The 25809-nt window shown below is 42.8% G+C and overlaps 1 protein-coding gene across 1 annotated transcript in view; it reads left to right on the top strand.

Moving 5' to 3' along the window:
* adgra1a (adhesion G protein-coupled receptor A1a) overlaps positions 1-25809 on the top strand; it is a 55748-nt gene that overhangs the window by 15189 nt on the left and 14750 nt on the right. The window contains exon 3 of the mRNA XM_041867542.2: positions 18411-18534. Coding sequence (XP_041723476.1) covers positions 18411-18534 — 124 coding nt within the window. The remainder of the gene's footprint in view (positions 1-18410; positions 18535-25809) is intronic.

The following is a 25809-nucleotide window of genomic DNA, read 5'->3' as shown; positions in this document are numbered from 1 at the left end:
AGATTCTTCAAATAGCCACCCTTTGCCTTGATGACAGCTTTGCACACTCTTGGTATTCTCTCAACCAGCTTCACCTGGAATGCTTTTCCAACAGTCTTGAAGGAGTTCCCACACATGTTGAGCACTTGTTGGCTGCTTTTCCTTCACTCTGCCGTCCGACTCATCCCAAACCATCTCAATTGGGTTGAGGTCGGGTGATTGTGGAGGCCAGGTCATCTGATGCAGCACTCCATCACTCTCCCTCTTGGTCAAATAGCCCTTACACAACCTGGAGGTGTGTTTTGGCAGAACGTCCAACCAGCCTCACAACCGCAGACCACGTGTATGGCGTCGTGTGGGCGAGCAGTCTGCTGATGTCAGCGTTGTGAACAGAGTTCCCCATGGTGGTGGTGGGGTTATGGTATGCGCAGGCATAATGCATCTGTATATCCAGTCATGTGAAATCCATAGATTAGGGCTTAATGAATATATTTCCATTGACTGATTTCCTCATATGAACTGTAATTCAGTCAAATCTATGAAATTGTTGCATGTTTCATAACTTTTTTTGTTCAGTTTATATAGTTTGGACAATCCTACTCATTCAAGTGTTTTTCTTTATTTTTACTATTTTCTACATTGTAGGATAATAGTGAAGACATCAAAACATAAAAACTATGAAATAACACATATGGAACACAAAAAAGTGTTAAACAAATCAAAATATATTTGAGATTTGAGATTCTTCAAATAGCCACCCCTTTGCCTTGATGACAGCTTTGCACACTCTTGGTATTCTCTCAACCAGCTTCACCTGGAATGCTTTTCCAACAGTCTTGAAGGAGTTCCCACACATGTTGAGCACTTGTTGGCTGCTTTTCCTTCACTCTGCCGTCCGACTCATCCCAAACCATCTCAATTGGGTTGAGGTCGGGTGATTGTGGAGGCCAGGTCATCTGATGCAGCACTCCATCACTCTCCCTCTTGGTCAAATAGCCCTTACACAACCTGGAGGTGTGTTTTGGCAGAACGTCCAACCAGCCTCACAACCGCAGACCACGTGTATGGCGTCGTGTGGCGAGCAGTCTGCTGATGTCAGCGTTGTGAACAGAGTTCCCCATGGTGGTGGTGGGGTTATGGTATGCGCAGGCATAATGCATCTGTATATCCAGTCATGTGAAATCCATAGATTAGGGCTTAATGAATATATTTCCATTGACTGATTTCCTCATATGAACTGTAATTCAGTCAAATCTATGAAATTGTTGCATGTTTCATAACTTTTTTTGTTCAGTTTATATAGTTTGGACAATCCTACTCATTCAAGTGTTTTTCTTTATTTTTACTATTTTCTACATTGTAGGATAATAGTGAAGACATCAAAACATAAAAACTATGAAATAACACATATGGAACACAAAAAGTGTTAAACAAATCAAAATATATTTGAGATTTGAGATTCTTCAAATAGCCACCCTTTGCCTTGATGACAGCTTTGCACACTCTTGGTATTCTCTCAACCAGCTTCACCTGGAATGCTTTTCCAACAGTCTTGAAGGAGTTCCCACACATGTTGAGCACTTGTTGGCTGCTTTTCCTTCACTCTGCCGTCCGACTCATCCCAAACCATCTCAATTGGGTTGAGGTCGGGTGATTGTGGAGGCCAGGTCATCTGATGCAGCACTCCATCACTCTCCCTCTTGGTCAAATAGCCCTTACACAACCTGGAGGTGTGTTTTGGCAGAACGTCCAACCAGCCTCACAACCGCAGACCACGTGTATGGCGTCGTGTGGGCGAGCAGTCTGCTGATGTCAGCGTTGTGAACAGAGTTCCCCATGGTGGTGGTGGGGTTATGGTATGCGCAGGCATAATGCATCTGTATATCCAGTCATGTGAAATCCATAGATTAGGGCTTAATGAATATATTTCCATTGACTGATTTCCTCATATGAACTGTAATTCAGTCAAATCTATGAAATTGTTGCATGTTTCATAACTTTTTTGTTCAGTTTATATAGTTTGGACAATCCTACTCATTCAAGTGTTTTTCTTTATTTTTACTATTTTCTACATTGTAGGATAATAGTGAAGACATCAAAACATAAAAACTATGAAATAACACATATGGAACACAAAAAAGTGTTAAACAAATCAAAATATATTTGAGATTTGAGATTCTTCAAATAGCCACCCTTTGCCTTGATGACAGCTTTGCACACTCTTGGTATTCTCTCAACCAGCTTCACCTGGAATGCTTTTCCAACAGTCTTGAAGGAGTTCCCACACATGTTGAGCACTTGTTGGCTGCTTTTCCCTTCACTCTGCCGTCCGACTCATCCCAAACCATCTCAATTGGGTTGAGGTCGGGTGATTGTGGAGGCCAGGTCATCTGATGCAGCACTCCATCACTCTCCCTCTTGGTCAAATAGCCCTTACACAACCTGGAGGTGTGTTTTGGCAGAACGTCCAACCAGCCTCACAACCGCAGACCACGTGTATGGCGTCGTGTGGGCGAGCAGTCTGCTGATGTCAGCGTTGTGAACAGAGTTCCCCATGGTGGTGGTGGGGTTATGGTATGCGCAGGCATAATGCATCTGTATATCCAGTCATGTGAAATCCATAGATTAGGGCTTAATGAATATATTTCCATTGACTGATTTCCTCATATGAACTGTAATTCAGTCAAATCTATGAAATTGTTGCATGTTTCATAACTTTTTTTGTTCAGTTTATATAGTTTGGACAATCCTACTCATTCAAGTGTTTTTCTTTATTTTTACTATTTTCTACATTGTAGGATAATAGTGAAGACATCAAAACATAAAAACTATGAAATAACACATATGGAACACAAAAAAGTGTTAAACAAATCAAAATATATTTGAGATTTGAGATTCTTCAAATAGCCACCCTTTGCCTTGATGACAGCTTTGCACACTCTTGGTATTCTCTCAACCAGCTTCACCTGGAATGCTTTTCCAACAGTCTTGAAGGAGTTCCCACACATGTTGAGCACTTGTTGGCTGCTTTTCCTTCACTCTGCCGTCCGACTCATCCCAAACCATCTCAATTGGGTTGAGGTCGGGTGATTGTGGAGGCCAGGTCATCTGATGCAGCACTCCATCACTCTCCCTCTTGGTCAAATAGCCCTTACACAACCTGGAGGTGTGTTTTGGGTCATTGTCCTGTTGAAAAAGAAATGATAGTCCCACTAAGCGCAAACCAAATTGGATGGCGTATTGCTGCAGAATGCTGTGGTAGCCATGCTGGTTTAGTGTGCCTTGAATTCTAAATAAATCACAGTGTCAACAGCAAAGCACACCCACACCATCACACCTCCTCCTCCATAGTGGAGATAATGGTGCCGGAGGAGATGGCTGCCATTTTACGGGCTCCTAACCAGTTGTGCTATCGTCTGTGTGTTTTTTTGCGTTATTTGTAACTTATTTTGTACATAATGTTTCTGTCACTGTCTCTTATGACCGAAAAGAGCTTCTAGATATCAGGACAGCGATTACTCACCTCTTCCTGGACGAAGATTTATTCTTTAACGAGTCGGACACGAAGGATTCTCTTAAGACACCCGACAAGGCCCAAATCCCCATCATTCACATGAGAAAGAGACGGAGATATCGGGGATGTAAGTCGGGGTGTCTTTTAGGGATCCGACGGCGAGTGGGTAATCTGCCTCTACCATCAGTCCTATTAGCCAACGTACAATCATTGGATAACAAAATAGACAAACTACGATCACGGATCACATATCTTATGTTTCACGGAGTCGTGGCTGAACGACGACATGGATAACATACAGCGCCTTGCAAAAGTATTCATCCACCTTGGCGCCTTTCTTATTTTGTTGCATTACAACCTGTAATTTAAATTGATTTTTATTTGGATTTCATGTAATGGACATGCACAAAATTGTCCAAGTTGGTGAAGGGGAATGAAAAAATGACTTGTTTCAAAAAATTCTAAAAAATAAATAACGGAAAAGTGGTGCGTGCCTATGTATTCACCCCTTTTGCTATGAAGCCCCTAAATAAGATATGGTGCAACCACTTACCTTCAGAAGTCACATAATTCGTTAAATAAAGTCCACCTGTGTGCAATCTAAGTGACATGATCTGTCACATGATCTCGGTATATATACACCTGTTCTGAAAGGCCCCAGAGTCTGCAACACCACTAAGCAAGGGGCACCACCAAGCAAGCGGCACGATGAAAATCAAGGAGCTCTCCAAACAGGTCAGGGACAAAGTTGTGGAGAAGTACAGATCAGGGTTGGGTTATAAAAAAAATTCAGAAACTTTGAACATCCCACGGAGCACCATTAAATCCATTATTAAAAATTGGAAAGAATATGGCACCACAACAAACCTGCCAAAAGAGTGCTGCCCACCACAACTCACAGACCAGGCAAGGAGGACATTAATCAGAGAGGCAACAAAGACACCAATGATAACCCTGAAGGTGCTGCAAAGCTCCACAGCGGAGATTGGAGTATCTGTCCATAGGACCACTTTAAGCTGTCAAGGCCTCCTGTAGCTCAGTTGGTAGAACATGGCGCTTGCAATGCCAGGATTGTGGGTTCGATTCCCACGGGGGGCAAGAAAAATGTATGCACTCACTAACTGTAAGTCGTTCTGGATAAGAGTGTCTGCTAAATGACTAAAATGTAAAATGTACACTCCACAGAGCTGGGCTTTATGGAAGAGTGGCGAGAAAAAAGCCATTGCTTAAAGAAAAAAATAAGCAAACACGTTTGGTGTTCGCCAAAAGGCATGTGGGAGACTCCCCAAACATATGGAAGAAGGTACTCTGGTCAGATGCGACTAAAATTGAGGTTTTTGGCCATCAAGGAAAACGCTATGCCTGGCGCAAACCCATCACCCCAATAACACCATCCCCACAGTGATTCATGGTGGTGGCAGCATCATGCTGTGGGGATGGTTTTCATCGGCAGGGACTGGGAAACTGGTCAGAATTGAAGGAATGATGGATGGCGCTAATTACAGGGATATTCTTGAGGGAAACCTGTTTCAGTCTTCCAGAGATTTGAGACTGGGACGGAGGTTCACCTTCCACAGGACAAAATCCCTAAGCATACTGCTAAATAAACACTTGAGTGGTTTAAAACATTTAAATGTCTTGGAATGGCCTAGTCAAAGCCCAGACCTCAATCCAATTGAGAATCTGTGGTATGACTTAAAGATTGCTGTACACCAGCGGAACCCATCCAACTTGAAAGAGCTGGAGCAGTTTTGCCTTGAAGAATGGGCAAACATCCCAGTGGCTAGATGTGCCAAGCTTATAGAGACATACCCCAAGAGACTTGCAGCTGTAATTGCTGCAAAAGGTGGCTCTAGAAAGTTTTGACTTTGGGGGGGTGAATAGTTCTGCATGCTCAAGTTCTCTTTTTTTGTCTTCTTTTATGTTTGTTTCACAAAAAAAATATTTTGCATCTTTAAAGTGGTAGGCATGTTGTGTAATTCAAATGATACAAACCCCCAAACAATCTATTTTAATTCCAGGTTGTAAGGCAACAAAATAGGAAAAATGCCAAGGGGGGTGAATACTTTTGCAAGCCACTGTACGCTGCATCCGCAAGATAGAACAGCTGCCTCCGGTAAGATAAGGGGTGGCGGTTTGTGTATATTTGTAAACAACAGCTGGTGTATGAAATCTAATATTAAGGAAGTCTCAAGGTTTTGCTCGCCTGAGGTAGAGTATCTCATGATAAGCTGTATACCACACTATTTACCAAAAGAGTTTTCATCTATATTTTTTGTAGCTGTCTATTTACCACCACAAACCAATGCTGGCACTAAGACCGCACTCAATGAGCTGTATAAGGCCATATGCAAACAGGAAAACTCTCATCCAGAGGTGGCGCTCCTAGTGTCTCCCAAGTGACGCAGTGGTGTAAGGCACTGCATTGCAGTGCTAGCTGTGCCACTAGAGATCCTGGTTCGAATCCAGACTCTGTCGTAGCCGGCCGCTGTTTTGCTAGCACAGACTGGAATATGTTCCGGGATTCTTCCAATGGCATTGAGGAGTACACCACATCAGTCACCGGCTTCATCAATAAATGCATTGATTAAGTCGTCCCCACAGTGACCGTACATACATACCCCAACCAGAAGCCATGGATGACAGGCAACATCCGCACTGAGCTAAAGGATAGAGCTGCCGCTTTCATGGAGAGGGACTCTAATCCGGATGCTTATAAGAACTCTCGCTATGCCCTCCGACGAACCATCAAACAGGAAAAGCATCAATACAGGACTAAGATTGAATTGTACTACACCGGCTCCGACGCTCGTCGGATGTGGCAGGGCCTGCAAACTATTACAGTCTACAAAGGGAATCACAGCCGCGAGCTGCCCAGGGACACGAGCCTACCAGACTAGCTAAATTACTTCTATGCTCGCTTTGAGGCAAGCAACATTGAAACATGCATGAGCGCATCAGCTGTTCCGGACGACTGTGTGATCACGCTCTCCATAGCCGATGTGAGTAAGACCTTTAAACAGTCAACATTCACAAGGCCGCAAGGCCAGACGGATTACCAGGACGTGTACTCCGAGCATGCGCTGACCAACTGGCAAGTGTCTTCACTGACATTTTCAACCTGAGTCTGTAATACCAACATGTTTCATGCAGACCACCATAGTCCCTGTACCCAAGAACAATAAGGTAACCTGCCAAAATGACTACAGACCCGTAGCACTCACGTCTGTAGCCATGAAGTGCTTTGAAAGGCTGGTCATGGCTGGTCATGGATCCTGGACTTCCTTACGGGCCTCCCCAGGTGGTAAGGGTAGGTAACAACACATCTGCCACGCTGATCCTCAACACGGGGGCCCCTCAGGGGTGCGTGCTCAGTCCCCTCCTGTTCTACCTGTTCACCCATGACTGCATGGCCAGGTACGACTCCAACACCATCATTAAGTTTGCGGTGTCAGAGGAAGGGCCTAAAAATTGTCAAAGACTCCAGACACCCTAGGCATAGACTTTTCTCTCTGCTACCGCACGACAAGCGGTACCGGCGCGCCAAGTCTAGGTCCATAAGGCTTCTTAATAGCTTCTACCCCAAGCCATAAGACTCCTGAACAGCTAATGAAATGGCTACCCAAAATATTTGCATATATATATATATATATATATATATATATACAGTGCATTCGGAAAGTATTCAGACCCCTGGACTTTTTCCACGTTTTGTTACGTTACAGCCTTTATTTTTTAATGGACTAAATAGATTTTTACCCTCATCAATCTACACACAATACCCCATAATGACAAACCAAAAACAGGTTTTTAGACATTTTTGCTAATGTATTTAAAAACCCCTGAAATATCACATTTACATAAGTATTCAGACCCTTTACTCAGTACTTTGTTGAAGCACCTTTGGCAGCGATTACAGCCTTGAGTCACCTGTATTTGGGGAGTGACGTGGACATTTTAATTAATTAATTAGGAGAGACAAGGTCAATCACCAATCAGGATATTACTTTATTCAAAATGTATTAATAAGGGAGCAGGTCACACCACACACACAAGTGAATAGAGTGACCCACCACCGTGCTTCACCGTAGGGATGGTGCCAGGTTTCCTCCAGACGTGATGATTAGCATTCAGGCCAAAGAGTTCAATCTTGGTTTCATCAGACCAGAGAATTTTGTTTCTCATGGTCTGAGAGTGCTTTAGGTGCCTTTTGGCAAACTCCAAGCGGCTGTCATGTGACTTTTACTGAGGAGTGGCTTCAGTCTGGCCACTCTACCGTAAAGGCCTGATTGGTGGAGTGCTGCAGAGACGGTTGGGATTCTGGAAGGTTCTCCCATCTCCATAGAGGAACTCTGGAGCTCTGTCAGAGTGTCCATCGGGTTCTTAGTCACCTCCCTGACCAAGGCCCTTCTCCCCCGATTACTCAGTTTGGCCAGGCGGCCAGCTCTAGGAAGAGTCTTGGTGGTTCTAAACTTCTTACATTTAAGAATGATGGAAGCCACTGTGTTCTTGGGGACCTTTGCTGCAGACATTTTTTGGTAACCTTCCCCAGATCTGTGCCTCAACACAATCCTGTCTCGGAGCTCTAGGGACAATTAATTCGACCTCATGGCTTTGTTATTGCTCTAACGTGCACTGTCAACTGAGGGACCTTATATAGACAGGCGTGTGCCTTTCCAAATCATGTCCAGTCAATTGAATTTACCACAGGTGGACTCCAATCAAGTTGTTTATACGTCTCATGGCTGATCAATGGAAACAGGATGCACCTGAGCTCAATTTCGTGTCACAATTCAAATCAAATCAAATGATATTTGTCACATGCGCCGAATACAACAGGTGTAGACCTTACAGTGAAATGCTTACTTACAAGCCCTTAACCAACCATGCAGTTTTAAGAAAAATAAGTGTTAAGTAAAACATAGATAAGTAAAAAATAAGCAGCAGTAAAATAACAGTAGCGAGGCTATATTCAGGGGGTACCGGTACAGAGTCAATGTGCAGGGGCAGGTTAGTCGAGGTAATTGAGGTAATATGTACATGTAGGTAGAGTTAAAGTGAATGTGCATAGATAATAAACAGAGAGTAGCAGCAGTGTAAAAGAGGGGGTGGGGGGAACAATTAAAATAGTCCGGGTAGCCATTTGATTAGCTGTTCAGGAGTCTTATGGGTTGGGGGTAGAAGCTGGGCACGCATAGACAAGATGGCGTATTGAATAGAAAGCGGTACAAAACACCTCAAGATAAAAACATAATATTCAAAAATGAGACTAAATATTAGCATTTCATATATTCGCAGTTAATATAATTCAATCTGGATAATAACACAAAACAGATCATAAGGCTAGAGAAATATATCGACAAATATTACAACAACACGCAACACCCAAACATGACTGAAGACAAGCGTGGAGAGCTGATCCCCAAAAGGAAACGCGACTCATCGACTGATACAGATGATATATGCTTTTCACCACTGGGTATGGTAAGTGTGGAAAGCGACCTGTTGAAGTCGATAAATGACAAATTGGGCATACTAGAATTGGTCAGTAAAGACGTAAAAGAGTTGAAAGCGAGTCTTCAAATGAGTGACGAAAAAGCTTTGGTAATGGAGAAAGAAACCAAAGAATTAAAAGTGACAGTCTCTAAAATGGAAACGGATGTTAGGGAACTAAAAAAGGAGAACAACCTTCTGAGAGAAGCCTTACTAGACATCCAAACTAGATCGATGAGGGAAAATCTAGTACTTACGGATATTCAGGAAAAGGAGAGAGAAATAACAGAGAATATTATGAAGGACTTCCTGCATACAGCGCTACAAATCCCACTCGAGGCTATCGATAAAATCCAACTCGAACGTGTACACCGTTTCGGAAAAAGAGGACAGAAATATGAGTGCCCAATCGTTGCCAAATTTGCTTTTTTTAAGGATAAAGCTATGGTGAAAAGCCTAGGAAAAAGACTTGCTGGCACGAAAATAGGCATGAATGATCAGTTCCCGAGGGAGATTGTAGAAAGGCGCAAATTCTGTATCCAATCTTCAAGGAAAACAGATTAAATGGGAAACGTGTTGCACTCGTGGTGGATAAACTATATATTGACAACCAAATGTTCAGAGACACAAAGACTACTCCATGGCTATTCTAAAAGTTGTAATAGAGGAGTCGAATATTGGAGCACCTGATACTAGCAATGATAGGGATTGTAATATTAAATAACATTTATAGTAAGTATAGTATTTTATAAAAGGATAAAACGACATAACAAGCAGAATAACACATCTTTAAATACAAATAATTAGAACATGGCTTTTTTGGCGGGAGGTTGTTGTTTTGGCGGATGGTTGTGGTGGTTGGTCCTGTGTTCTCTCTGGCGTCCTTTCCCCCTTGCGGCAGATGCGGGTGCGTTTGCACGCTCGGCCCATTTCTTCCGCAGTCAACCATGTGGTGTACATTTTTGTGTTTGAAAAGGAGCTGCGTTAAGTGAGTGAGAGGGGAAATGGTTGCATATCCCAGAGCCGACCGGGGGTCTATGAGCAGGGGTAGTGAGAGAGAGCTTTCAATTTTGTGTAGATGAGGGATATACATTTTTAAATATAGTATACATCTAATCAAATTTTTCATTGTCCTATCATGATGGAAAGATCCCTAACCCTATAACCTGGACACCCACCTGAGCGACCCATACACCAAAGAGAAGTTCCCATCTCTTTTATGGACCTGCTGTGAGTATGCAGCCTAAACAGAGAAATAAATGCGGTCAGAGACCTACTTGAGCAGCACCGCCCCCTCAAGATTCTGAGCCTGCCTGGCAGGGTTGGTCCTACAAAGCCAGAGCCCCCTGAAGGGAGAGCATAATATACAAGGAAATTCTCAAAGTTGCTAATGAGAACCTTGACGACCTTTTACCTAGCCGGTGGGGATTCTGGTGGGGTACGCCCACCCAGGTAGTGGCAGTGCTGGCAACACTGGCTGCAGTAACCCATGGGGAGGGGGTCACACTCGGACAATCAGAGAGGGGGTTTATCATTGTGGCCCAGGTGGCACAAAATAATCAAAGGTCTGACCGCACGGAGATGCTTGGGAAAATGGTTACAACAGGGGATCAGAGTGTTTGTGTCTCAGGTGAAGAGGGTGGATCTGATCTCCATCACCTCGGACTTGACATAGATTAAGTAGATTAATCAAATCTCAAATTGTTATCAATTTCTGCTCAATCTGCAAGCTTTCTCAATCAGCTTTAACTGTATGTGCACTCGTAAATCAAGTTATTTCTCGAGTTGGGCTCTGGGATATAACAGCCGTTGAGTATCTGATTTTATGGTGGATTGTGGAGGAGGGGGGTTGAGTGTGTTGGAGTATGTGAGTGTGTGCGTGTGTGCTTGTCTGGCATCTGTTGTGGGGGGGTATGGGATGGACCACGGGAATTATTTGCTAGGATAATAATTGCTTGTCAATTAATTAAATGTAATACAATGGCAATCCGGGTTATATGTTAGAATCCTACGCGTGAACTGCCAACATTATTACGCATATTAATTGATAATGATGGAAAATAGGATATGCATAATTTTTTTTAAATAGTTAAATAGATATATATATATAGAGGTGAAAGCATTGGAAATGCTTTTGGCGGTTAATCTGCTTCTGTTTTGTGGGTGGCACTGTGTGCTGTTTTCGATGGATGGGTCCTGGCCTCTCGGGGCCTTAGGGATCCGGAGGGACGTGGGTGGGATGCTGATCACTGGGATGACGGCTCAACTTGGGATGGGGAGGGGCTTTAGCGGGGGAATTAGTGGAGAACAATTGAAGGGTTACTCCGTAGCAATGCAAATATCACGGTACAGCTATATGGACACTCAGTCATTACGGTATTTTTTTATTGGTAAATTTACAAACATATATAATGATAAATAGACTTGAAACTTGTATCTCATTATGGTGTATGGTGAAATAAGTATAGCCAGTTATAAGTGTAATGGCTTAGCTGATAATAACAAAAGAAGAACAATATTTACATGGCTCAAAGAGAAGGAATATAATATCTATTGTATACAAGAAACTCATTCAACAATTCGAGATGAAGTAGCGTGGAAAAAAGAATGGGGGGGAAATATACTTCTCCCATGGGCAAAGAAATTCAAAAGGGGTGATGATATTAATTAATAGTAATTTCGATTCGAATGTGCAAATTGTCAAAATAGATACGCAAGGTAGATGGATTATTTTAAATATGTTATTGGACCATAAACAGATATGGCTCATTAACCTTTACGGACCAAATAATGATGATCCACAATTCTTTGACAATATATATAATAAATTATCAAGCCTGCAAGCAATTCAAGACAATACTGTTATGGTGGGGGATTATAATACTGTTTTAAATAGCTCAATGGACCGTAAAGGAAATCACACCACAAACAATCACCCACATGCTCTTAAGGAAATTGTGAATGTCATGGATACATTAGAATTAGTAGAATTATATGGAGGCTTAAATATACTGATCTAGTGAGATATACATGGCGGAGACTGAATCAAGCTAGTCGTTTTGACTTCTTTCTTATCTCATTCTCGTTGGCACCAAAAGTAAAAAAAGCGTTGATAGGGGACAGAATGCGGTTGGACCATCATATAATAGGCATATACATTACTCTTACTGAATTTCCACGTGGGCGAGGATATTGGACATTTAATCAAAGCCTATTGGATGATAATTTATTTATAATTAGAACAAAGGAATTTATAACTGACTTTTTCCAACATAACATAGGTACAGCGAATCCCCTTATTGTATGGGACACCTTTAAATGTGCCTTTAGAGGCCATGCAATTCAGTACTCATCTCGAAAACAAAAGCAATTTAGGTCAAAAGAGTTTATACTAAGAAAGGAAATAGAAAGTCTTACAGAACAGATGGATGGCAATAAAAACTGTAACATAGAGGCTCAGAATAAATTAGAGGAAAAACTAAAAGAAATTGAGAAACTTATTCAAGAAAGATCAAGTGTAATATATTATTAAAATAAAGCAAACTGGATGGAATATGGGGAAAAATGCACAAAATAGCGCATAGAATTAAAAAGGTATTGTCGGATATTATTCATTCTAATCAGACAGGTTTTTTACATTGAAGATACATTGGAGATAATATAAAGCAAGTATTGGAAACAATAGAACACTATGGAAAATATGGGAAACCAGGCCTGCTATTCATAGCAGACTTCGAAAAGGCATTTGATAAAGTTCGACTGGGGTTTATATATAAATGCCTGGAGCATTTCAATTTTGGAGAATCTCTTATAAAATGGGTCAAAATCATGTATAGTAACCCTAGGTGTAAAATAGTAAATAATGGCTATTTCTCAGAAAGTTTTAAACTGTCAAGAGGAGTGAAACAAGGTTGTCCACTATCGGCATATCTATTTATTGTGGCCATCGAGATGTTAGCTATTAAAATCAGATCCAATAATAATATCAGAGTATTAGAAATACAGGGCTTAAAAACAAAGGTGTCATTGTACGCTGATGATTCATGTTTTCTTTTAAATCCACAACTAGAATCCCTCCACAGCCTCATAGATGATCTAGATACATGTTCTAACCTCTCTGGATTACAACCAAATTATGACAAACGTACTATATTACGTATTGGATCACTAAAAAATACAATTTTTACATTACCATGTAGTTTACCAATAAAATGTTCTGATGGTGGTGTGGATATACTCGGAATACATATCCCAAAGGAAATAAATGATCTCACTTCAATAAATTTTAATAGAAAGTTAGCAAAAATAGATAAGATCTTACTACCATGGAAAGGAAAATACCTGTCAATTTGTGGAAAAATCACCCTGATTAACTCTTTAGTATTATCCCAGTTTACCTATATGCTTATGGTCTTGCCTATGCCTAGCGAACAGTTTTTTAAATTATATGAGAAAAAAATATTCAATTTTATTTGGAACGGCAAGCCAGACAAAATTAAAAGGGCATATTTATATAATGAATATGAATTCGGAGGACAGAAATTATTAAATATTAAAGCATTAGACCTATCACTAAAAGCTTCAGTCATACAAAAGTTATACTTAAACCCGAACTGGTTCTCAAGCAAATTAGTAAGATTGTCTCACCCAATGTTCAAGAAAGGCCTTTTCCCTTTATTCAGATTACAACAACTAATTTGCAGTTATTTGAAAAGGAAATCATCTCCCAAATATCACTATTTCTAAAACAAGCCATAGAAAGTTGGTTGCAATTTCAATTTAATCCTCCAGAAACGACAGAACAAATAATGCAACAAATATTGTGGTTAAATTCAAATATACTAATTGACAAAAAAACGTTATTTTTTGACAGAATGTTTAAAAAAGGTATAATCTTCGTAAATGATATCATCGGTAGGACTGGTGGAGTTATATCGCACATGCAGCTAACAAAAACATATGGAAATGTCTGCTCTACCCAAAATTACAACCAAATAATTGCAGCCTTACCCTAAAAGTGGAAGAGGAAAGTGGAAGGGGAGAAAGTAAGGAACTTGTCTGTCGGCCTTGCATTAAAGAACATAATTGGTTAAGGAAAACTGTGATAAATAAAAAGTATATCAGTTTCACTTAAGGACCAAAGGATTGACAGCCGTCCCATATAGATTGCAAAATAGTTGGGAAGAGATCTTTGACGTACCGATCCCATGGCATAGTGTTTATGAACAGACACGCAAAACGACACTGGATTCAAAAATTAGAATCTTTCAATTTAAATGATTATATAAAATTCTTGCTACCAATAGAATGTTATTTATATGGGGGATACAATCTTCCCAGCTCTGCAGATTTTGCTGTGAAGAGACAGAATCATTAGATCATTTGTTTTGGTTCTGTCCATTTGTAGCTTGTTTTTGGACACAGGTCCAGGAATGGCTAAAGGATTGCAATATTTACCTGGAGCTAACCTTGCAGATAGCATTACTGGGTGATCTGAAAAGTCATAGTCAATCAATCAATAATATAATAATACTTTTAGCAAAAATGTTTATTTTTAATTCACAATCTGTAGAAGCAATGAGAATAGAAAGGTTCAGAACTTTTGTAAAACATCACAGTACGGTTGAAATATATATGGCAAATAGAAATCCTATATGGATGGTGTTAAGAGATAGATGGGAGGTATTGAATAGAGTTGACGGATGGGAATAACAACAAATAATAACAAAGATAGCTAATAATGTAAGCATACTGTGTCCATAATAAGTATATAGGTTGTAAGTTGGGAGCTTTTGGGAAAGAGCACAGTTAGAAAGATATGGCATATAGAAGCAAACCGGATGGACATCATGAAAATGATTGGAGAGGTTGAGAGTAGAAGAAGTTCAGGAGCACATTTTTTTTTATATATATACATAATATAATTATTGTAAAATTAACTCTGTCCATAAAGTGTAGATAGTAAGTATAGACCGGAAGTAGAGGCCTGGGCATTGTTGTTCACTAATTTACTCCAAGTAGGGAAAGGATGGCGGGGTTGAAAAGTAATGAAGGGGAGTATATATATAAAAAACATGGGGGATTGGAAGTGATGCAGACAATTACATTGATAGAAGATACAATATTAAGCTGATCCATCCCCCCCAAAAAAAAGAAAAAAAAAGAAAAGCCTTTTTTTTACCTAGACTTGGCACTCCAGGTGCGCTTGCCGTGCGGTAGCAGAGAGAACAGTCTATGACTAGGGTGGCTGGAGTCTTTTGACAATTTTTAGGGCCTTCCTCTGACACTGCCTGATATAGAGGTCCTGGATGTCAGGACGATTGGCCCCAGTGATGTACTGGGCCATACGCACTACCCTCTGTTGTGCCTTGCGGTCGGAGGGCGAGCAGTTGCCATAACAGGCAGTGATGCAACCAGTCAGGATGCTCTCGATGGTGAAGCTGTATAACATGTTGAGGATCTGAGGACCCATGCCAAATCTTTTCAGTCTCCTGAGGGGGAATAGGCTTTGTCGTGCCCTCTTCACGACTGTCTTGGTGTGTTGGATCATGATATTTTGTTGGTGATGTGGACATCAAGGAACTTGAAGCTCTCAACCTGCTCCACTACAGCCCTGTCGATGAGAATGGGGGCGTGCTCGGTCATCTTTTTCCTGTAGTCCACAATCATCTCCTTTGTCTTGAGCACGTTGAGGGAGAGGTTGTTATCCTGGCACCACACGACCAGGTCTCTGACCTCCTCCCTATAGGCTGTCTCATCATTGTCGGTGATCAGGCCTACCACTGTTGTCGTCAGCAAACTTAATGATGGTGTTGGAGTCGTGGAGTCGTGCCTGGGCATGCAGTCATGGGTGAACAGGGAGTACAGGAGGGGACAGAGCACGCACCCCTGAGGGGCCCCCGTGATGAGGATCAGCGTGGCAGATGTGTTGTTACCTACCCTTACTACCTGGGGGCATAGCAAAAGGTCTGAATACTTATGTAAATAAGGTATTTCTGATATTTATTTTTAATACATTTGCAAACATTTATAAAAACCAGTTTTTGCTTTGTCATTATGGGGTATTGTGTGTAGATTGATGAGGATTTTTATTTTATTTAATCCATTTAAGAATAAGTTTGTAATGTAACAAAATATGGAAAATGGGAAGGGGTCTGAATACTTTCCGAGTGCACTGTACACAGTGTATATATATATACAGTGGGGGAAAAAAGTATTTAGTCAGCCACCAATTGTGCAAGTTCTCCAGAAAATCACATTGTAGGATTTTTTATGAATTTATTTGCAAATTATGGTGGAAAATAAGTATTTGGTCAATAACAAAAGTTTCTCAATACTTTGTTATATACCCTTTGTTGGCAATGACACAGGTCAAACGTTTTCTGTAAGTCTTCACAAGGTTTTCACCCACTGTTGCTGGTATTTTGGCCCAATTCCTCCATGCAGATCTCCTCTAGAGCAGTGATGTTTTGGGGCTGTCGCTGGGCAACACTGACTTTCAACTCCCTCCAAATATTTTCTATGGGGTTGAGATCTGGAGACTGGCTAGGCCACTCCAGGACCTTGAAATGCTTCTTACGAAGCCACTCCTTCATTGCCCGGGCGGTGTGTTTGGGATCATTGTCATGCTGAAAGACCCAGCCACGTTTCATCTTCAATGCCCTTGCTGATGGAAGGAGGTTTTCACTCAAAATCTCACGATACATGGCCCCATTCATTCTTTCCTTTACACGGATCAGTCGTCCTGGTCCCTTTGCAGAAAAACAGCCCCACAGAATGATGTTTCCACCCCCATGCTTCACAGTAGGTATGGTGTTCTTTGGATGCAACTCAGCATTCTTTCTCTGACTAAATACTTTTTTTCCCCACTGTGTATATATATATATATATACACATATATATATACATGGTGACACAGCAGAAACATTGATGCACTCCCGATCAAAAGGTTCCAAGTTCAAATCCCCAGAGCATTTAGGCACACTTTACATCAACTGTCGCTGAGCACTGCTATTTTGACATTGGTATTGTTAGTTAATCTGACAATTATTTAGTTGATTCTAGGCAACTTTTAGCAAAGTGCAGAAATGGTTTCTTGCCAATAAATCAGTGGCCAATCTCTGTTATGCCCACAGACCTGGGTGCGTAGCAGGACATTCAGGATGTTGGCAATCAAGAGGTTGTGAGTTCAAATTCCAGGTGAGGTTGAGTCCCAAGTGTGCTCAAAATAAGATTATACTGTAATACTTATCTTGTAAAATTACAATAACTTACTGGCTACTGAGTTGCAGTTCCCACTTTCATAACAACAACAAAACTGATGGCTATGAACCTCATAATACTTTTTTCAATTACATTTTAACGTAAAAATATTCTGACAAGACTTACAATTATATTTAATTGTGAAATAAAATAATCTAATCAATAGGCCTGTAATTTACACCATACTGTATGGAGAGTAGTTCAAATATCTTAGGCCATAAAATAGGAGGAAACAGGCCTATGAGTAGCATTTCATGGCATAAAAGGTAGATTGAAGAAAAAACATGGTTCTTCCTAACCATCACAACAGTAAAGAACCCTTCCTGATAACCATTTGGTGAAAATGGTTACACATATAACCCTCCGCCCTGACAAAGAACCCCTCAATAACCTTTTTTTTCTGAGAGTGTATCAGCTTATCAGCCTATCATATGAAGTGCATATAGGGTTAGGGGCTAGGGAGCGATTTGGAGTTTAGCCTGGTGAAATCTAGTATTCATGTGGCTTGAAGAGTGCTTTTATAGCTTCCTGACTCACACAGCCGGTCCCAATTGTACCCAACCCCTTCCCCTTGGCACTAACCATTCAAAGTTTGCAGATCTGTAAGGTCGAAGCAATATGGTGGAAGTTTCACCACTTCTTTGCTTATACCTACCCAGTCAGATCTGCAAACATCGAAGGCTTAGGGCCTAGGCCAGTGGTGCATTCATAAAGCATTCCACACAGCCAGTCCATTTCTAATATGCTTTCTGCTGACAGTTTCATTTGAACCACCAGTGTGTGTAATGCCTTTATAATGCCTTGTACTACACCCATTACAAGCCTTGCTATAAGCATTCATAACTCATGGTTCCTTATAACATTGTAGCCTCCTGTAGCTCAGTTGGTAGAGCATGGCGCTTGCAACGCCAGGTTGTGGGTTCGATTCCCACAGGGGGCCAGTATGAAAAATGTATGCACTCACTAACTGTAAGTCGCTCTGGATAAGAGCGTCTGCTAAATGACTCAAATGTAATGTAAATGTATATAAATGCCTATAATGCATTACAATTAATGCATTACACACAGAAGGCTGTCTATCCTAGACAGACAGACAGACATTGTTACTTGATTTTCTTTACTCCAGGCGACGCATTTGTTGAAATTCCTTGTTTTTGTGCAGTGTGATCCGCATCAGCAGGAATGGATGGCACATACTTCTTAACTTCCTGTTTCACACAGCGGTGACGTTCAGTGTGTTCGCAGGCGGCATTAATCAGATCAAATACCCATTCTGCTGTCAAATGGTAAGTTGGCTTCTCTCTCTCCCCATGCCTTTGAGGCTCCCATTAAAGGGATAGCTCAGCAATTTTACATATTTAGATGTGTGTTTCCTTACCTTGGATGCGTTATATGGACAAGGAGTGACCGCAAACCACACTTTGATTGATTGCAGGCCCTCCTTGTCCATAGATTTGTTTCAAGGTAAGTAAATATACACTGCTCAAAAAAATAAAGGGAACACTTAAACAACACAATGTAACTCCAAGTCAATCACACTTCTGTGAAATCAAACTGTCCACTTAGGAAGCAACACTGATTGACAATACATTTCACATGCTGTTGTGCAAATGGAATAGACAACAGGTGGAAATTATAGGCAATTAGCAAGACATCCCAATAAAGGACTGGTTTGCAGGTGGTGACCACAGACCACTTCTCAGTTCCTATGCTTCCTGGCTGATGTTTTGGTCACTTTTCAATGCTGGCAGTGCTTTCACTCTAGTGGTAGCATGAGACGGAGTCTACAACCCACACAAGTGGCTCAGGTAGTGCAGCTCATCCAGGATGGCACATCAATGCGAGCTGTGGCAAGAAGGTTTGCTGTGTCTGTCAGCGTAGTGTCCAGAGCATGGAGGCGCTACCAGGAGACAGGCCAGTACATCAGGAGACGTGGAGGAGGCCGTAGGGAGGGCAACAACCCAGCAGCAGGACTGCTACCTCCGCCTTTGTGCAAGGAGGAGCAGGAGGAGCACTGCCAGAGCCCTGCAAAATGACCTCCAGCAGGCCACAAATGTGCATGTGTCTGCTCAAACGGTCAGAAACAGACTCCATGAGGGTGGTATGAGGGCCCGACGTCCACAGGTGGGGGTTGTGCTTACAGCCCAACACCGTGCAGGACGTTTGGCATTTGCCAGAGAACACCAAGATTGGCATATTCGCCACTGGCGCCCTGTGCTCTTCACAGATGAAAGCAGGTTCACACTGAGCACGTGACAGATGTGACAGAGTCTGGAGACGCCGTGGAGAACGTTCTGCTGCCTGCAACATCCTCCAGCATGACCGGTTTGGCGGTGGGTCAGTCATGGTGTGGGGTGGCATTTCTTTGGGGGGCCGCACAGCTCTCCATGTGCTCGCCAGAGGTAGCCTAACTGCCATTAGGTACCGAGATGAGATCCTCAGACCCCTTGTGAGACCATATGCTGGTGCGGTTGGCCCTGGGTTCCTCCTAATGCAAGACAATGCTAGACCTCATGTGGCTGGAGTGTGTCAGCAGTTCCTGCAAGAGGAAGGCATTGATGCTATGGACTGGCCCGCCCGTTCCAATTGAGCACATCTGGGACATCATGTCTCACTCCATCCACCAACGCCACGTTGCACCACAGACTGTCCAGGAGTTGGCGGATGCTTTAGTCCAGGTCTGGGAGGAGATCCCTCAGGAGACCATCCGCCACCTCATCAGGAGCATGCCCAGGCGTTGTAGGGAGGTCATACAGGCACGTGGAGGCCACACACACTACTGAGCCTCATTTTGACTTGTTTTAAGGACATTACATCAAAGTTGGATCAGCCTGTAGTGTGGTTTTCCACTTTAATTTTGAGGGTGACTCCAAATCCAGACCTCCATTGGTTGATAAATTTGATTTCCATTGATAATTTTTGTGTGATTTTGTTGTCAGCACATTCAACTATGTAAAGAAAAAAGTATTTAATAAGATTATTTCATTCATTCAGATCTAGGATGTGTTATTTTAGTGTTCCCTTAATTTTTTTGAGCAGTGTATAAATATGTAAAATCGCTGAACTGTCTGTAACTTGCTGTTGGTAAAGATGAAAGTGTCCCACTTTTTGTAAGCATTATTTTATGACACTATGGTTGTCAGAATTGTTTTTTTACTATCCAGTTTATTTCTGGGATTGTAAAATAAAGTATGACAGACCCTGCTTTTATCAGTAGCACTGGATTTAGTTTTCTATTGTAATGCAAACATGAGGTTGTCATGTGTCTCCTGAGTGGCGCAGTGGTCTAAGGCACTGCTTCGCAGTGCTAACTGTGCCACTAGAGATCCTGGTTCGAATCCAGGCTCTGTCGCAGCCGGCCGCGACCGGGAGACTCATGGGCGGCGCACAATTGGCCCAGCGTCGTCCAGGGTAGGGGAGGGAATGGCCGGCAGGGATGTAGCTCAGTTGATAGAGCATGGCGTTTGCAACGCCAGGGTTGTGGGTTCGATTCCCACGGGGGGCCAGTATAAATAAAATGTATTCACTAACTGTAAGTCGCTCTGGATAAGGGCGTCTGCTAAATGACTGTAATGTAAATGTCATAAACGTGACTTAAAGGTGAAATCTGTCATTTATTTATCCCTGGGTAATGCTGTGGCCATTGGACAGGTTGTCTTTTAGATGCAGAAATAAATGTTTACTTGCTGATCTGTATCATTTCGGTACCACTTTACATTCCAGCTTGGTAAAAACCAGGTAATAAGATGGTAATGACTATGTATTTACTAGATATTTAGCTAGTAATTACCATTAGTAGTTACCATGTTGTTTCCCCCCAATCCTTTCCTGACATCCCAACCAGCCCATGGTTGTTGCCAGGAAACAGAGATGGTCGTTTCTATGTAATGACGCTGAATCAGTGCTGGGAAATGCAACATGTTATAGCAGCAAAGGGGTGACCAATCCATATAATGCCCATGATTTTGGAAGATGTTCGACGAGCAGGTGTCCCCATACTTTTGGTCATGTAATGTACCTCATGAGCTTATCAATTCATCAGAACCCCCAAAATATAAGCTTGTTTTACTCCAATGTTTGTAAACAAAGTAAATGTAAACAAATACTTTGTTTAAGGGTGTCAAACTCATTCGATCGAGGGCCGAGTGTCTGCTGGTTTTTGGTTTCTCCTTTCAATTTGTGTCCAATTAAGACCTATTACAAACAGGTGAGGGGAGTTCCTAACTAATCAGTGACCTTAATTCATCAATGAAGTACAAGGGAGTAGCGAAAACCCGCAGACGCGTGGCCCTCCGTGGAAAACTATAATATTGATATCATTGATGGTCAGTCCTTGTATCCATAGCTCTGCATATGTGACTCATTTCAGGAAACTAGATGTATGTCGCGCGTCACTACTTCACAGGAGCGCCTTTTGTACGTAAACTTTTTTTAAATCAAAATGTGTTTTTTGGCAGAAATGCCTTCTGGAACATGTGAACTTTCATGTGCCTTAATAACAAACGTGTATGCCATATGTAAATGCGAATACAATTGTTAAATTAGGAGCCTAGTTGGTTTAGCCACAGAAAAAGACAGCAACCTTCCCGCTAGCCATGATTGGCTGACATAATGAGTGGGCTGGACATGCTGAAAGATGAGTTCGGATTGGTCTGCCATGTAGCACGCTTCTGTCTATAACATGAGCTGGTCAGTATGTGAAGGTAATCCTTTCTAACTGCTTTTTTTAAGATATCACGTAGTAGAACTGCATAAGCGTTGCTCTCCACTTTCTGCAGGACCGAGTTTTGAAATAAGTGGAATTAGAGTATGATAGCCAAGGAGATGGAGAAAATTCTGGCGTTTGATTGCAAATATGCAGACGGAGTCGAAAAGAGAACACACAGAAGGCTGTTGTATAAAACACCTATCTCTGGATTACAAGCTAAGGGCAACCATGGCATCCGTTTTTTAAAATGTTTTAGTCATTTAGCAGATGCTCTTATCCAGAGCGACTTACAGGAGCAATTAGGGTTAAGTGCCTTGCTCAAGGGCACATCGACAGATTTGTCACCTAGTTGGCTCGGGGATTAGAACCAGCAACCTTTCGGTTACTGGCACAACGCTCTTAACCACTAAGCTACCTGTCGTCGTGACAGAGAGGGAGAAGCGTCCATCCATGTATACGGGTAAGAATCTAGATAGCTACATTTTCAGATATTACACATTTCTAATTTTGTCAGAAAACAGCATTTCACTGAAGGTCACTTGTCATATCCATCATTAATCATACAGTGGGGGAAAAAAGTATTTAGTCAGCCACCAATTGTGCAAGTTCTCCCACTTAAAAAGATGAGAGAGGCCTGTAATTTTCATCATAGGTACACGTCAACTATGACAGACAAAATTAGATTTTTTTTCTCCAGAAAATCACATTGTAGGATTTTTTATGAATTTATTTGCAAATTATGGTGGAAAATAAGTATTTGGTCAATAACAAAAGTTTCTCAATACTTTGTTATATACCCTTTGTTGGCAATGACACAGGTCAAACGTTTTCTGTAAGTCTTCACAAGGTTTTCACACACTGTTGCTGGTATTTTGGCCCATTCCTCTAGAGCAGTGAATGTTTTGGGGCTGTCGCTGGGCAACACAGACTTTCAACTCCCTCCAAAGATTTTCTATGGGGTTGAGATCCGGAGACTGGCTAGGCCACTCCAGGACCTTGAAATGCTTCTTACGAAGCCACTCCTTCGTTGCCCGGGCAGTGTGTTTGGGATCATTGTCATGCTGAAAGACCCAGCCACGTTTCATCTTCAATGCCCTTGCTGATGGAAGGAGGTTTTCACTCAAAATCTCACGATACATGGCCCCATTCATTCTTTCCTTTACACGGATCAGTCGTCCTGGTCCCTTTGCAGAAAAACAGCCCCAAAGCATGATGTTTCCACCCCCATGCTTCACAGTAGGTATGGTGTTCTTTGGATGCAACTCAGCATTCTTTGTCCTCCAAACACGACGAGTTTAGTTTTTACCAAAGAGTTATATTTTGGTTTCATCTGACCATATGACATTCTCCCAATCCTCTTTTGGATCATCCAAATGCACTCTAGCAAACTTCAGACGGGCCTGGACATGTACTGGCTTAAGCAGGGGGACACGTCTGCCGCTGCAGTATTTGAGTCCCTGGCGGCGTAGTGTGTTACTGATGGTAGGCTTTGTTACTTTGGTCCCAGCTCTCTCCAGGTCATTCACTAGGTCCCCCCGTGTGGTTCTGGGATTTTTGCTCACCGTTCTTGTGATCATTTTGACCCCACGGGGTGAGATCTTGCGTGGAGCCCCAGATCGAGGGAGATTATCAGTGGACTTGTATGTCTTACATTTCCGAATAATTGCTCCCACAGTTGATTTCTTCAAACCAAGCTGCTTACCTATTGCAGATTCAGTCTTCCCAGCCTGGTGCAGGTCTACAATTTTGTTTCTGGTGTCCTTTGACAGCTCTTTGGTCTTGGCCATAGTGGAGTTTGGAGTGTGACTGTTTGAGGTTGTGGACAGGTGTCTTTTATACTGATAACAAGTTCAAACAGGTGCCATTAATACAGGTAACGCGTGGAGGACAGAGGAGCCTCTTAAAGAAGAAGTTACAGGTCTGTGAGAGCCAGAAATCTTGCTTGTTTGTAGGTGACCAAATACTTATTTTCCACCATAATTTGCAAATAAATTCATAAAAAATCCTACAATGTGTTTTTCTGGATTTTTTTTCTTCTCAATTTGTCTGTCATAGTTTGTCACGCCCTGGCTCTGGGGACACTGTTATGTTGAGCCAGGGTGTGTAATTCTATGTTTGTATTTCTATGTTGGCCTGAGTGACTCCCAATCAGAGGCAACGAGTGTCAGCTGGTTGTCTCTGATTGGGGGCCATATTTAACTGTCTGTCTTTCACTTTGTGTTTGTGGTTTCTTGTTCTTATTTGGTTTGTGTTACACCGTAGACATCACGTTATCGTCTGTTGTTTTGATCGTGTGATCATTCATTAATAAATATGTTCACCTTCAACGCTGCGCATTGGTCTCTCCCTGACGATCGTGACAGAAGAAACCACCAAAACCAGACCAAGCAGCGTGTCCAGGAGCCATCGCTAGCAGATCTCCGTGGCAACCTCGACTGGGTCAAGCCTAGTGAGGAGCAGAGAGGGTGGACTTGGGAACAGTTGAGGAAGAGCTTCGACTGGGTCAAGCCCATTGAGGAGCTGAATAGCGGGAGTTGGAGACAGAAGAGCGAGAGTTGGGCGAGAACGATAGAGGCCTGGCCCACGGGGAGGAGAGACCCCAGAACATTTTTAGGGGGGCTCACGACGTCGGGCAGCAGGAGGCCGCGATAGAGCGGTCCAGCGGGTTAGCAAAGGAGGCTGCCAGGTTACGGGGGCCACTGGTCGAAGAGGGGATGGAAGGTGGAGAGGCACGGCGAGAGGTACTGGGGTGTGTTACCAGTCCGGTCCGGCCCGTTCCAGATCCCGATGTAGGGCCAGTGGTGTGTGTCCCCAGTACGGTCCGGTCTGTTCCTGCTCCCCGCACCAAGTCAGTGGTGCGTTTCGTCAGCCCGGCTCGGCCCGTTCCTGCTCCCCGCACCAAGTCTACGGTGCGTGTCGCCAGCTCGGCCCGGCCTGCTCCCCGCACCAAGTCTGTGGTGCGTTTCGTCAGCCCGGCTCGGCCCGTTCCTGCTCCCCACACCAAGCCAGTGGTGTGCGTCGTCAGTCCAGCACGGCCCGTGCCTGTTCCCCACACCAAGCCAGTGGTGTGCGTCGTCGGTCCGGCACGGCCCGTGCCTGTTCCACTGGTGCCTGGTCCGGCACTGGTCAGATGCGTTACGCCGGAGCTAGAGCAATCCGCTCCATCAGTGTGCAGTCCAGCTCCGGCCAGCGGGGCCAGACCGGACCAGGGGTACTTTGGGGGGTTGGAGAGGGAGTGGGGATCAGGCCCAGAGCCGGATCCGCCGCCAAGGCAGAGTGCCCACCCGGTCCCTCCCCTGTGGTATTTAGTTGGCGCGGTCGAAGTCCGCGCCTTTAGGGGGGGGTACTGTCACGCCCTGGCTCTGGGGACACTGTTATGTTGAGCCAGGGTGTGTAATTCTATGTTTGTATTTCTATGTTGGCCTGAGTGACTCCCAATCAGAGGCAACGAGTGTCAGCTGGTTGTCTCTGATTGGGAGCCATATTTAACTGTCTGTCTTTCACTTTGTGTTTGTGGTTTCTTGTTCTTATTTGGTTTGTGTTACACCGTAGACATCACGTTATCGTCTGTTGTTTTGATCGTGTGATCATTCATTAATAAATATGTTCACCTTCAACGCTGCGCATTGGTCTCTCCCTGACGATCGTGACATAGTTGACGTGTACCTATGATGAAAATTACAGGCTTCTCTCATCTTTTTAAGTGGGAGAACTTGCACAATTGGTGGCTGACTAAATACTTTTTTCCCCCACTGTATCTTGTGCATTTCTTTTTTGTCAATAAAGAACCTGATTGTGATCTAGGCTTTGTTTGTCATGTCAGCAATTTAGTTTCACTTTACAAGAACATATG

Source organism: Coregonus clupeaformis, chromosome 1 (assembly GCF_020615455.1).
Source record: "Coregonus clupeaformis isolate EN_2021a chromosome 1, ASM2061545v1, whole genome shotgun sequence".
NCBI lineage: Eukaryota > Metazoa > Chordata > Actinopteri > Salmoniformes > Salmonidae > Coregonus > Coregonus clupeaformis.
This window is presented reverse-complemented; position numbering and strand designations above follow the sequence as displayed.